This window comes from Haemaphysalis longicornis, unplaced genomic scaffold (genome assembly GCF_048455015.1).
Source record: "Haemaphysalis longicornis isolate Haplotype H1 unplaced genomic scaffold, Haemaphysalis longicornis Haplotype H1 scaffold_7, whole genome shotgun sequence".
NCBI lineage: Eukaryota > Metazoa > Arthropoda > Arachnida > Ixodida > Ixodidae > Haemaphysalis > Haemaphysalis longicornis.
Window position 1 is genome coordinate 122,369,192 of NW_027526422.1, and position 14,661 is coordinate 122,383,852.

At 44.8% G+C, this 14,661-nt stretch overlaps 1 protein-coding gene across 1 annotated transcript; it reads right to left on the reverse strand.

Moving 5' to 3' along the window:
- Positions 1-591: 591 nt before the first annotated feature.
- Positions 592-14,313, reverse strand: LOC144146918 (uncharacterized). Its single transcript, XM_077678881.1, has 3 exons — positions 14,171-14,313; positions 12,195-12,227; positions 592-2,121 (listed from the first exon to the last, which is right to left on the reverse strand). The coding sequence occupies exons 1-3, from the start codon at positions 14,211-14,213 to the stop codon at positions 959-961; spliced, it is 1,239 nt and encodes a 412-aa protein (XP_077535007.1). The 5' UTR covers positions 14,214-14,313; the 3' UTR covers positions 592-958.
- Between the last annotated feature and the right edge of the window lie 348 nt (positions 14,314-14,661).

Below are 14,661 nucleotides of genomic sequence, written 5' to 3' on the forward strand. Positions count from 1 at the left end.
TAGCGGGTCATTTCGTTTACTGTTACTTGCGTATTTCTGAACTTAACTAAACCCGTGCCGTTTTTTTGGCAATAGATTTTTTTTCTCACCCACTGTAGGCTAAAATCTCAGACGAGGCTCTCAGAGGAGTTACATCAGCGACGAGAAAAGAAGTTTGCTTGCTGAGAATCTGTCAGTGGCACAAGCTTCGGGGAAAAAGGCGAAATGTTGACGTTTGAAAATGATGTTGTCACCAGTAAAACATAAAGCCTTGAAGTTTGAAATGGGAACCTGCCTTAAGCAATCAGTGTTATTCAAAGTAGATAATTTCGCTTAGTGCACAAGTGGTCTAGCGAAAGAAAACACAACAAATCGCATGCGTCGAGAAGTGAAGTAACGGTTGACAAAGAGGCATTGCGAGTAAAAGCTTCTCACTAACTGCATATATTTGTAATTTTTGCGTAATGCTGATGTGCCTCCATTATGAAGGGGCCAGCACTTTTTAATGAACAAAAAGCACTTGGAAAGAATTGCACAACAGACATGTTGTTAAATTTTGTTCCATCGGGTGTATCATGGGTACGTGCGAAATGAGTTATCACAACGACGCTATTGCGGAATTTTAAGATCACATTTTATTTCAGAGGGATGTAGACCCTTGAAATCTGGAACACCCAAAATAATTTTGCGGGATGATATGTTAGGTCGCTAAAACAGCGAGAGCTCTTACCGAACAGACGTTATATCTTCATATTTTACACTCCCATTTCATCGTTTATTCACAATGCAGAAGTGAGACCTCGTCGATTCATACAGAAGAATGCAGGCTTTTAGAATACACAGTATCGCAGTCGTTTTCATTGAACTTTGGTAGAATGCAGACTTTTACAATACACAGTATCGCAGTCATTTTCATTGAACTTTGGTATTGAACAAAGCAGGTCCCGTCATCCAAAATGCAATGTATTACAGGAAGGTTTCACTGGAACACTTCGTAACCATTGTATCCAGCACCGTAACCACCATACGGACCTCCGGCACCTACACCGGACGCCCCAAGCCCACCGTTTGCACCTAGACCTGCGCCTGCGCCAGCTCCGCCACCTGCCCCAGCACCTCCGCCGAGGCCGCCTCCAAGACCTCCGCCGAGACCGCCCCCAACATCTCCGGCTCCACCCAAATCCCCGGCCCCACCCAAAGCACCAGCAGTTTCTCCCCCTACGTCTAGGCCACCTCCTATTCTTAGGTTTAAGCTAAGACCTGCGCGAAGGCGAGCCCTTAGCCTTGCCCTAGCACGAGCACGAGCACGAGCACGCGCCCTAGCACGGGCACGAGCTCGTGCGCGAGCACGAGCACGCGCAGCTGCACGAGCCCTTGCTCGAGCACGCAACCGGGCAAGCAAGCCCCCGCGTGTACCAGCCCCTATTCCAGCACCCAAGCCAGGGCCATTTGCTCCTCCCTCCAATCCACCCAAACCCGATCCAAGGCCTCCAATGCCTTCAATTCCACCTTCAAGACCGGGCAGGCTTCCTCCCAAACTGCCACTTAAGCCTGGGGCTCCTACGGAAATTCCTGCCCCTGCACCAGAACCTGCACCGCCCAAGCCCAAGCCTCCGGCACCTCCGGTGCCGAAACCTAAACCTCCAGAACCATCGCCACCCATGCCTAAGCCTCCCGATGAGCCTCCGCCTACGTTAAGCCCCGCGTTTCCACCTCCAAGCCCTCCAGCTAACGAACCGCCAATTATTGATGGGATGTTTGTAAAGCCTCCCCATCCGGCTCCTGCCCCTCCTGATGCTCCACCGTAGTTCCCTGCGCCGCCATACCCTCCGTACGATAAGCCGAGACCGCCACCACCAAACCCTGCACCACCAGAGCTATCAGCGCCAAGGCCAGCTCGAAAGCCCGAACCTCCAAGGCCGCCGCCTAATGCGCCACCAGCGCCTGCACCGCCTCCTCCATAGCCTGCACCAACAGAGGCTCCCCCGCCAAAGCCATTTCCACTGATCGATCCAACACGTGATGAGGTGCCTGCTGCCCCAGATGATCCATTGTCGCCTTCATCGTCGCCACCACTGCTCCCTGCCGCTCCTTCATCGTCTTCAGATGTTCCTCCCCGGACTCCCGCTCTGGCAGAAACACCTGCAAAAGGACCCATTGATATAATTCGTCGACGTCGCCTTGTTTTTTCGCAGAAAAACAATACGGTCGCTCTTGAGCTCGAACGTTTTTTTCTCATAGAGGTGGAAAAGGTAATTTTAAATTCTCCAATAATATTCAATTTTGATATTAAAAGTTGCAATATAGGCCTCCTACGCTGCACCGGCGGGCGCTGCGCAAGCGGCTTCCGGGCAGTACTTCTGGGTAGTACAAAGCTGCGCGGGTCCCATAAGATCGCGTGTTGAGAGAAGCAAAATGAGCTCGATGTTCCAGATTGTTTTGCGACGTGGTCACCAGCCCATTACCGACGAGTCCGGTCTCTTCTGGCGATCAACTTGGCATTAGGGGAAAAAGCTTTGCAGCGCTAAATACGTTTACAGCGCCAACGAAAGTGCCGGACGGTGACGGCGCTCTCCCACTCGCAGGTTCACTGACCAGTTGAAGTGAAACTTCTAGTTTAAAGTAACACTCTAGGTGACAAGCACTTGTCAACAACAGCCGATCAAAAAATAAGAGGGACGCATTAGGCGATCGCCCTTTAAAAAAACTGGCCGCATATCTGCTCATTTCGTTGCAAATGTCGTCAAAAGGCGATAGTCTTTGTAGACATTTGCAAAGGAAATGCCCCCTTTGCTTTCCCGCTCACCTCACATGCTGTTCCTGCACCGTCGCGCTCATCCCAAGGTAAACACACTAAAGGATTGCGCAAGGCGATTTGAAAATACCGCGTTCCACTGCTACAGGCCGGGCTCCTCGATGTCAGCGCGGCAGTACGGCGGAGACGCGCTGAATGGAGGCGGCCGACTACAAGGTTTATAGAACCGCGTGGCCGTGCTCCACGTGCGTTCCAAGCAGAACGTGGAACCTAGCTAGTGGAACCTTTAGTTGCTGTTTCCAAGTGATTTTTTATATGCCGCCAGGAGGCGACGGTTTTCTGCAGTAGATGTAGAATATCATTTGTTATCGAAAAACCAAGCATCCTGGAATTTTTTAATAAAAGGACACTAAATATCACTTGTGTACTAATTTCCCGTCTGATATTTGCATAATGTCTTGTTCTTGTTCAAGAAAGTTGATAAGTATGAACATATAAACCAGGCTTAGACGTTTACATTTGGCTGTGAGTATATAAGAATATTGCCCAGTACCTATTTTACTTTGGCCGGGTGGCTGAATCGAGTTACAGACAGACAGACGGACAGACAGACAGACAGACAGACACAGACATACAGACATACCAAAATTTCTGGTTTTAAGTCGCCCAAGAAAAACTATCGTCTTCAAAAGGCAGCCAGTCCGGCGGACCGCTGGCTCGCCTGCTGCGGTGCGCCGCTTTTTTGCATACCCTTCGCACTATGCGTGCACTTTCATTAAAACAGTGCTCGTTTGCATCGCCGTTACGCATACATGGTGCAGCGTTAGCTTGCCGTTTTGTTGTGTGTCTCAGCCACAAAATGCAGCGAGCGTCAGAAGCGTGAAATTTGTTCTGTGATTCCGAAATTAGGGGCTGCAAAACAAGGTGGTCGGGCGAACTGAGAGGCCGCTCGCTTTCCTTGTTTGCTCTCACTTTACTTAATTACGCTCTTGCATTATATATTCCCAGTTCGCAATTATAGGCTAGAATGAGGGTCAGCAACGTTTTGAATTGTAGGGCCGAGTTGCATGCAGCCGTCACGGCGGAGGGCTGGACGGCAAATCGGGTGTTTGGGGGAGGGGGCATTTAAACGCAAAGAAAAAGCGAATTGCTAGTCACAATCTAGTAACGAATTGACAATTATCTGGCGAAGTGTGAAGATGGGGGCAATTCAACTGGAAGCGACCATTTCTCTGTTATTATCTCGCGGCCTAACTCCATTTGAGTACAAAACTGTCGTGTCGCGTTCAGATTGTAAGCGACGACCCCTGCACTAGAAGATAACCAACAGAGTTGGTGATAATCGTATGTAAGTATTCTGGGCTGCGCGCCGTGTATGCGGCTGTTATATTATGCCAATATAGAAGTACACATCTTTGCAGGCAGCGGGCGTGGGATTTGGTGCTTGTTTTGCGTCCTTTATTACCACTTAATTTGTTCATTTGACGCTGTTGCCTCACCTACTTGTTAGTATACATGTACCCTGCCTTTCGCAAATCGTGCGGCGTAAAACGTTACGCAAGATTCAATTAGTTTACGAAAATACAAAACAAAATTTCCACTCGTTTTCAAGGAGGTGCCAGGCAAGCAGTGTCAGCTGAGTCGGCTGCGCAATTCTTGCGCTTCGCTTGCATGCTCCCGCTGAAGCAACCTCTTGCAGTTACCAGCAGCGTTCCGTGCTTATGCTACTCGTGAACGGTCCTTTGTCGACCGCACGCAAGAAGAAAGAACGGTAATGGCAGTCAGGAAGTTAGACCACCCGACCTTGCGATACTGTCCCACGCCGCGACGACCGCGACAGCTCACTCAAAAGAAAGCCGATGAATCGGCTTGTTTAGTGGACGTTATTTGTTAGCCTCTGCAACTATTTTAAGAGCTATTTCATACAGTATTCAGTCAGTTAAACGCGTCACAAAGCCATTAAACTAAGTGCAACCAACTTTCACTGTGTCTTGTTATTGAAAACACATGGAGAGCGGCGGGGGTCGTCTGCTTTTGTACTACCCGGAGGCGTCGGCCGCTAGGGGCGCTGCATGCCGCCAAAACTCCAGAGCAGGAGGCCTATTAACATTGCTGCAAAACCGGCAAAAGCAGTCATCTCCATAAGTAGAAGAACCCGCACCCTGCTACAATGGTCTCGTTCGAAAGAGGAAATGGTAACGTCCTTAAAAACCAAGGAATTACGCATTTAAAACCGTGCTTGCGCTATTAACGCATTGTATAATATCACAATCAAATATAGAAATTAATAATTTTTTGTTTTGATAAAATCAGTCAAATATACTTAACTTCGATGTTATTACAACATACTGAATTTATTCAGACGGCACTATGCCATTTCTTAATCGCTGAGCTGGTGCACGTTTGGACCTCTCTTTGGGCATAGCGTAAAAATAAGCAGTCGGAATAAGCGAGCACATGGAAGGTGGCTTCAAACAAAAATCAATCCGTTATGAGCACAAAATGCACACTATGAGGAGATAAACGTTCGTCAATATTCATTGTAAATGTTTACTGGTAGTGGATATGTAGAACAAGCAAGTAAGGGCTGGCCAAGGACAAAAATAGCTAAAAGCCTAATTTCGGTAACAGAAAAAAATTATGTTTTCATGATGATAGGTGAAACCATACAAAAATTTTGAGCCATTCACATTTGTGAAGGTGCATGACCAGCGAACCACTATACCACACAACATTTCATTTCATTTCACTTCATTTCATTTTAATACCTTAAAGACCCCATTGAAGGGGTATTACATAAGGGGTGGGTACATACATGAAAACGTGAAAGCCATATTTTATTACAATGCAAGGTAATTTGTTACGGTGTTCAAAAAGGTTGAAGGACAGGTTATGGCGGTGATTTCATTAGAAAGGCCGTTCCAGTCCGTTGCTGCACGAAAAAAGAATGAGGACGAAAATGCGACGGTGCGCGTATGCGAACACGCAACTTGTGGCGGGTGACCGGTGCGATGGGAGATGCGTGCCGGTGGGAGAATGTATGGTGGCCTGCCGAGTGAGCTGTAAAAAAACTTGTGAAAAAGGCAAAGACTAGAAATGCGGCGACGAGATGCAAGCAATGATAAGCCAGATTCTGTTTTCAGTGCCGATATGCTGACGTCGTAAGAGTACTTGGAGTGAATAAATCGTGTGGCTCGATTTTGAAGCGACTCGAGTTGATTGATGAGATATGCCTGATGTGGGTTCCAAATGGCTGATGCTTATTCTAATTTCGTCCTTACCAGAGATTGATAAGCTAGTAATTTGACATTGTTAGGGGCGTGACGCAAATGGCGTTTTAAGAACCCGAGTGTTTTGTTAGCAGATTCAATGATGTGCGTAATGTGCGTTGCCCAAGTCATATCGCTACAAACGGTTACTCCAAAATATTTATAGGAAGGAACTTGTTCGAGGGTTGTGCCAGCAATTTAGTACTGGAATACAATCGGATTTCGACGGCGGTGGAAGGACACAGTTTTACATTTGTTAGGGTTTAGTTCCATTAGCCAGAGGTTACACCATTCTTGCAAGCTTCGCAAGTCAGTTTGAAGAGACGTGTTATCGGAAACGGTGTTTATTTTGCGATAAATAACGCAGTCGTCTGCAAACATGCGTATGTTAGAGGATACATGAATTGGTAGATCATTAATGTAGATCAAGAACAGAAGTGGGCCTAGGACAGACCCTTGAGGGACACCTGAGTTTACCGGGGTAGAGTTAGAGATTTCATTGTTGACGGAAACTGATTGCGAACGGTTAGTTAAGAATTCTTTAATCCATGCCAATATGGCGGCATTTAAATGTAACGCGGCAAGTTTTAGTAGTAGACGCTCATGAGGAACTTTGTCAAATGCTTTTGCGAAATCGATGAAGATGGCGTCAGTCTGGAGGTTAGAGTCGAGGTTAACATGCAGGTCGTGAACAAACATAGCTAGTTGCGTTTCAGACGAAAACCCTTTCCTAAAGCCATGCTGCGCTGGATGAAAAAAATGGTTGGAATCAAGGAAGTCCATGATGTGTGTGTAGATGATATGCTCGAGGATTTTGCAGGGTACGCTGGTTAATGAAATGGGGTAATACCGAATGAAGTAATACCGAATACATCTGAAACGTATTATCGAATTCTATCTCTTCAGCATTACCTAGGGCAATCTCTGAAAAAGACTCATGCATATACGCAGACACGTTCATTTTGACTCTTTTGATCTGGGAAATGGGGCCTTTGAGTGTGAACTAATATATTTTAAGTGCATATCCAAGTGATGAAGCGGATAAGCTAGCGGTTTGTCAAGATTTTGTCATCTTTCTAATGGAGCCGATTGTTAAGTAATCTACTCACGATGCATATCCATGTGAAGAGACATACAAGCACGATACAAAGAGGAAAAAACAATATTTGTCCAACATATTTTTGAAGGATACAAGACGGAGCCACCTGACGCCCCTCAGAGCTTCAAACTGTCAGTTAAAAGGCCTGAGGCTTTCAGAGTGACACCATGCTAATAAGACACACACATGGAAGTTTTTTTTCTTACACTTGATGCTATATAATGCCTCGCACCTTAAATCACGTGTCGCGTCCAGAATTCGCGTTCACAGCCACAAACACTGCATGGAACCCCAGACATATAAACTTCCCTCCAAATGTCTTAAAAGGTGGTAACGGCTTGGGAGTTTTTAAGGATAGGAGAAGTTTGCGCAAAGGTTTTAACATATTGCTCACTGGAGGAAGTATTGTCTCACAAGTAATTTAAGGGTTTCACATTAAATAACCGTAATGGTTTGAAATGTAACTGTGGAACAAGTTGCGTGATTTTACAGGTGCAAAATATATGTTCGAGCAATTGATATATCAAGTTGATTTTTGATGCAGAACGGTACTTATAAAAATACACAGAAGCAATTTTAAGGTCTTTGCCCTTCAAGGTCTCTAAAAGAGCGAGAAGAAACTTTATATTGCCCCTTAACTGCATAAAAGGGTGTAACAGGCGACATCAACCCCCAGGCAAACTCCTGCTCCTATAGGCTTGAAATTGTAGGAGTACATTCCTGTCCTTAACTAAAAAAGGACACCCGAGTGAATTAAAACGGCTAAATGTCTTGTTTTGATAAATTTTTAATTTTAGCACAGGCCGTTCAGATATCAATGTATTTTAAACTAGCGCTCGTCTAGTCGGATAAAAAGTGTTTTACAGGGTCTTGCTCAACCTAACCCTAATATGACAAGTAGTTCAGTCTGTTGATATATCCACTTGGTCCTACCGATAAATGTGGCCCGACACCCATGTCGAGATCTTCGAGCCCGACACAAAAACACCAATGTCGAGATCTTCTCCAATGAACCATAGAAAGGGTGAAGGGGATTGTTGAAATTACCCTAAACGATGTCAAACGGCAAAGGAGTGGTGTCAACATGCTGCACAAAATGCTGGACCTAGCGACCTAATATTTTGAGAGTACGTTACTATTATAGCGAATGAGCTCTGTTACGCTATTGTTTTCGTTACTTCCATAAAAGAGTGAAACCAATTTTCGCCCATTTGCTTGCGTCGGTGGAAATATCGACAACACAAGTGGCGCTAGCCATCGCTGCCAGGTAACGACTGCTTCTCTCTCTACCTTCACTCTTCGCAATCATTTCCTGGGATCTTAATGCTATGAATTGAAACGAGTTATGTTCAATTCTCTTTTCTTGCATTCGGATTACCCGTGGGTCATCTGTTTGCACAGTGCGCGACCTGTGGGCACCGCTTTGTTAATGCGTTGTCTGTTTGATTCGTTCTTTAAAAAAAACATTACCACGGATATTAGTTTAATCAAAAAAAAGATGCACAGGTGTCCTAAAAAGTAAACGTTGCGCGACGTAGTGAAATTTCAATATATTTCGGTTTTGATGCGGCTGCCAGCATGAATAGAATAGGTCCGGCCTGATTTTATATCGGAATGACTTTCTTGAAAAGTTACGGGGAGGTTGTTGGCAAGGCACATGGGGGAATAATGCCCTCAAAATCTTCAACCCGTGCTGTATATAATTTATGGGGCACCTGTCGAATTGTATTAATTTCCTGAGAACGTCGACCGACGGGTGTGTCAGCACTTTATCAAGTGAGAAGGCGTCGAAGGAAGGGAGAATAGATCGTACAGTTCACATGCGCAGAATGGTTCCGCCAGTTCTACCGTGGTCTGCTAGAGTGTTCACGCAAGTACGACGCAACCCTTTACCGCTGGTAATCAGCCACCCGTCTTCAGTGCAGTGAACAGGGAGCACGAGAAATCGCTGCCACCACCCGGAAATGAAAACGCCCGGTTGATTACAAGAGGGGAATGGTTGTGTAGTGATTGCGGGAACACCGTAGCCGACGACAGCTGCACAAGGGGATCAGTTTTAGTGCTACCAAGAGCGTGGTAAACCTGGGGAGTAATGCTACCTAGAGAGTAGAGAATAGTAAAAAAATTGTACAACAGAATAGTGGAGAGTAGTAAATACACAAATAAATTAGCGATTAATAATATATAGAAGGCAACGAAATGACAGCAAAAGGGGAATCGAAAGAAAAGGTAAATGTATTTATTATCCTGTTTTCATACGAAATATTCCAAGGGAATGTGACAGTCGCGAGTCCCAATGTTAACATTCACGTTGGTTTACAATGACGAGTAGTATAAGTAAATGGCTGAATACTGAAGCTCCCCGACTAGTTACGCAGGCAAGATTCCATTTCAGGGAGCTGTGACCGCCCGAAAAGAACTGAGGGAACGTAAACAAGTGAAAAATTAGAAACAGGAAAAAAGGACACAGTAGGCCCCTGCCAATATTAATGCCACAAGAAAATACATCTGTCGGGGCAGTGGTGTGCATGACCTTGCCCAATTTATTAAATGCATTGCGACATGAAGGACAATTTTTGTGAAGGTATGTATCGTAGCCGCGCAAACGTAAAGCATAATGCATGGCAAAAATATTGAGCAATGTATTGGTCGATTTTTCAGAATGACCCGCCGCAGTGGCCCAGAGGCTAACGAGTTCTGCTGATGACCCCAGAACGCGGATTCGATTTCCAGCCGCGGCGGCCACTTTTCTGTTGGAAGCGATATACAAAAAAGCCCGTGAGTTCGAGATATCGGCGCACGTTAAAGATCCCAAGGTGGTTAAATTAATCCTGAGCCCTCAACTACGGCCCGCCTCATCGCCTATCTAGCGTTGGGGCGTTAAACCTCACAATCATCGATCTTTCAGAATCAGCCAGCAGCTCATCCCTCTATCTTACGACCTTAAAAAGCTCGGCGTGACGCACACTGCTCGATCCGGCTTTAGAGGCCCGCATCACGTCCACTCGCCACGGTGGCTCACTCGCTAAGACGTTGCGCTGCTGAGCACGAGGTTGCGGATTCGATTCCCGGCCGCGGCGGCCGCTTTTCTGATGGAGGCGAAAAACTAAAACGCCCGTGTGTACGAGATTTCGGCGCACGTGAAAGATCCCCAGGTGGTAAAAAATAATCCGGAGCCCTCGACTACGGCGCCGCATCGCGTGCGTTACATAGGCGCGTTAAATCCAACAATCAATCAATCAAAACTGCATGACAGGCCTTCCTTCACACCCTCCGCAATCAGGACAACCATGCCTTGCGTTCGGCCCGCCTCGGTGGTCTAGTTTGCGTGTTATAACAACACCAGGGGGTTCCCTTTGGTCCTTTTGTTGACCCTCGGTCTGAAACTTTTGTCGCAGTCAGCTTTACACTATCATCATTTATTGCTTACTTGCCCATGAAGTCGCAGCACATTCCAGTCTACATTGGACGCCGGACGACGGACAGGACGAGCGGTGAGATTTCGCTGCTTCCAAATTAAGGCAGCAGCTGCGCAATGGTAGTGCCAACGCTACCGACTCGGCTTCATTGTCCACTGTCTTCTGCTGCGCTGTGTCGCAAATCAACGACGCGATATTTTTTATAGACTATATTTTGCCCGATCAGTCATCATCAGTAGACGTTATTTGGTTAGAGGCTAATGTCCTTCGTCATTTACCGGGCCTCAGCAGCAAAACTGCCATTTTTACACTGGGGACGCCAACACTCAGTGGCGCTCCAGCTGCAGATGCCTGAGTGCATAACGATGCACTTTCGTCCTGTTGTACGCTTCCGGAGCACGCACTAAAGCTGTTCCCTCTTATTGTTACTGGAATCTTTTCGGTGTGTTTTATCGTTGTGCGGGGTTCCTTTTCTGCAGAAGTGATAATTTTATCCTTTCGTTACCAGGAGTCACACTGTATTTTGAACAGAAATGTCTCTTACATAGTGCAACAAAACGAGCGCCAAATTTTAAGAAAAAAACAGGGAAGATTGTGTACAACTACTGCAGTAAACTAAGTTACAAATTCACCTAATAGGGACTGTATTATAGCGTATCGAGAACGCATTACAACGGTAAAAATTGGGACAATTTTGTTATCTGCATTAGTCACTGACAGTCAGCTTAAGGCTCCAGAATAGTGTGAAGGTCGTTAGGCACACAGAAGTTCGAGATTCGGGTGTAAGTGGTCGATAATCCCGTTTGAAACAATTCAACAATAGTTTTGCTTGCATGAACGCAATCAATGACTGCCTATTAGAAAGGAAATTTCTCCAGTAGCACTGCCAAGATGGGTATATATGAGTGAAAGCCAGTACTCACGCTTAAAGGACGTGTGTAGTGCTTTGGTGAATTGTAGTGGATTGGAAATTGTGTACTCCAAAGGAAATGGCGTGCCAAATAAGGCTTGAGTTTATTCAGGAGGTTCACGTTAATAATAAATGGCCGGGATCACTCATAACGCATCTACTCCTCGTTTGCACCATTGTGCTGTCCTTCCAAAGTTACGTTAAAACGGTTGGCATGGCGGTGTCTTTCTCAGTTACGTGCTCAAAGGTTATTCTAGTCTCACGGAAACATTCAAAAAGTACATTGTACCACCGGAGGGTTTGTATATGGCCGTAATGTGTGGCGCGTAACACGTTAAAAATAGCAACAAAATGACGAGCGGTCGTGAGCGCCTGCCTCGCGGCGACAGCTCAGCGTCCCGGTGCGAGCAGTGGCCCAAGCAAACAAAACAAAACTGGCGAAAACCCCGAAGTGCGAGAAAATGCCGAAAGTGAGCTCATGCATCGCGGCGACCGGCCAGCGTCCCCAGCACGGGCAGTGAGGATGATTCCTTAACTGCTCACGTGGAAAGAAATCTTGCAGCTTCACCAGTGATGATTACCACTACTAGCCCACTGTAATGCGCCGACGGAACATGTCAATAAGGAATTTCAAAGTTTTACAAATGTGTGGGGGTGATCTTTCCTTCACTGCTCACGTAGAAAGAAATCATGCAGTTTTGCTACGGTTCAAGCCTTGCGCGACTAAGCGCAAGCTTCCCGAGTTTTTTTTTTTTTAACTTACGTGGTTCTCCAAAGGTTCCCAGCACAAGCTGACCTGTAAAGGTATACATTTAAATTTCTCGTACTGCAGCAACCATAAATACATAAGTTGGTCGGTCGCCAAAAAATGTGGCTACTAAAAAACCGCAAGAACATAATAAAGTGCACAGAGCAATGTTAACAATCCTTAGCTAACTACTTGTTGCAGCGTCGAGTAAATTCACTCAAACTGTGGCCAATGAAAGGTATTTTACAACTACCGCTAATTGAACTATAGCACTGCATGAGTGCGGCGTGAGAACTTCCCAAATAAAAAGAAAACGATTGGAAAGTAATATTGCTTTAGTCGTTTGTTGCTTCGTATGTTTGACGTCGTTTAGTTCAGTGTGAGGGAAAGGTTATTTAGGTGAAAGAACTACATAAAAATTTTTCTTTAATGACACTTCTCCAGCATTTTATGTTCGTCCTGTAGGCACAAGAGAGAAAGTAATATTGCGATTATAGATTTTACCGTGCGTAGAATACTGCTTGAAAAAAGAAAACAAAATAATCAACCTATTCGTAAACAAAGGAACTACCAAACATAAGTATCCCCAGTCACCAAAATATAAAGCTGCAACAATTATGAACTACTTATCCGTCGGGGTTATGTACATGATACTAAAGCGAAAATCATTTGAGAGTAGCAAAGAACTGCCAGTAGCTTTAATCTTTGCACAACATTTTAATGTCGATTCGCGTGTGTTGCTAGTCTAAAACAACTGAACGTGCTCTTATAGGCTTTATCAGAGAAAAAATAAAGAAAACAGAATTCGTGTGACCTTGGCTGCAAAATTGCCTCAGTAAGTTCAATACGCTATACATATTCTTACAGATATTTCGAATATGCCAACTTTTTTTAAAATTCGAATACAAACGACTATTTTCATACACGGCCCATTAGTTAACAAGGCATGGTCTGGCGTTTTCTAAATTCTCTTTCACTACAAGATGCTCCTAAAGAAAACTCTGAATTGTAATTGTAAGCGTATGAGATTATTCCTATTAACGTAAATTTACCAAAGGAAATTCTGTGAAGGCTGGGAAAGGCTCGGTTACTTAAAAAAAAACTTGGGGCTTGCTAAGTAAAATACTCAGGAAGGAGGCAGAGATATCTTGTTTTCAAGGATAGTTTAAGGGTATACATACAACTGCATTGATAGTTTATTTCTAATGTTTAAAATATACAGATGGGTGCATTGATAGTTTATGGCCAAATTTTTTATCAGCGGGGCCTTTGTTGTTTCGGTTAAATAAAAGGAGCAGCATTACAGGTTGTACCAGTACTTTGAAATAGAATAAAAGAGTTGGTAAATATTTATGTGCAAACATAAGCCAACATTTTTTAGTCTTTAATTGCACGTACTCCATATTTTCCTTAGTTTGCACGCGTCTAGAGTAGAGCTAAGATACCTAAATGTTCTGCACGGAACGCCACATGTACCAACGTGGCATTTTGTGTATTGGCAGCTGTTGGTCATTCAGTGGCAAATAAATCAACTGGTTTCAATGCAGAAAAGCTTCCTTTGGCGATTAACAGTACGTTTCTAACGTGAATCCACTTTTAGGCCTTCAGTTCATTTAAAAGTTGTTTTTCATTGTATAGAGAAAGGTTTCATTAGCATTGAGGTGGCTAAATTACAACTATAAGAAATGTATCAGGCTTCACGCGAACGATCCAAAACGCGAAGGGTTCTGATCATTTTAGTTGAAATCCACCGCATACGCCGGTTAAACAACGTTTAGTGCCTGTTAGCGCAGTTTGTTTTTATTACGCTTATTGACATAAATACAATGGGCAACACTTATTGCCATTTAAATTTACAATAACACAATTAAAAAAAATTGGGATGCCACATAATTATGAAAGCGGGGAGTAAATGCCCTTGTTTCAATATTCATTTGAAGACAAAAATATTAACATGAGGTGAAAATGTAAAGTAGATGTGTGATACGCACCCAGCAGGATGGCCGCTAGCGCAGCCAGGTGCGGAGTCTTCATTGTGCGTAACGGTCGTGCGGAGCAGGCGAATCTCTGTGGAACAGTTTTATCTGCTTCGCTTCTATATTCCAAGAAACCGGTGCTGCTATTGGGTCGCCTTGAATTCGCGAGCTAACGGGTGCTTCTTGCGTCATTGCAGTGGCTGTTTGTTTCTCGTTACAGTAAGTGGATTTTTCAACATTTCGTAAGTTTGAGATGGCTCAAGGCCACTTGTCAGTGACGATGCACTTGGTGAAAAATGGGCACGAACAACATTTTGGACATACATCATGCGCTTTTGTCTTTTCCTGGCAGCCATTCTCTCCATAAAAAGATTCTTCTCGAAAGCGACACGTGGGCACTGCAGGTCTAGAGGAAGCAATTTGAAGCTACGGGAGTAAACTAGTAATTGATAGTTCCGAGGCCACGACTACGTATGCTTCACCTAATTATTAGAGTCTGTGCGGAA

Coding starts and splice junctions, on each gene's coding strand:
- LOC144146918 (XM_077678881.1), bottom strand. CDS start 14,213: ATGAAGACTCCGCACCTGGCTGCGCTAGCGGCCATCCTGCTGG. Junction 12,228..14,170: donor GCTAGCGGCCATCCTGCTGG/GTGCGTATCACA, acceptor ATACCTTTACAG/GTCAGCTTGTGCTGGGAACC. Junction 2,122..12,194: donor GGGAACCTTTGGAGAACCAC/GTAAGTTAAAAA, acceptor GTCCTTTTGCAG/GTGTTTCTGCCAGAGCGGGA.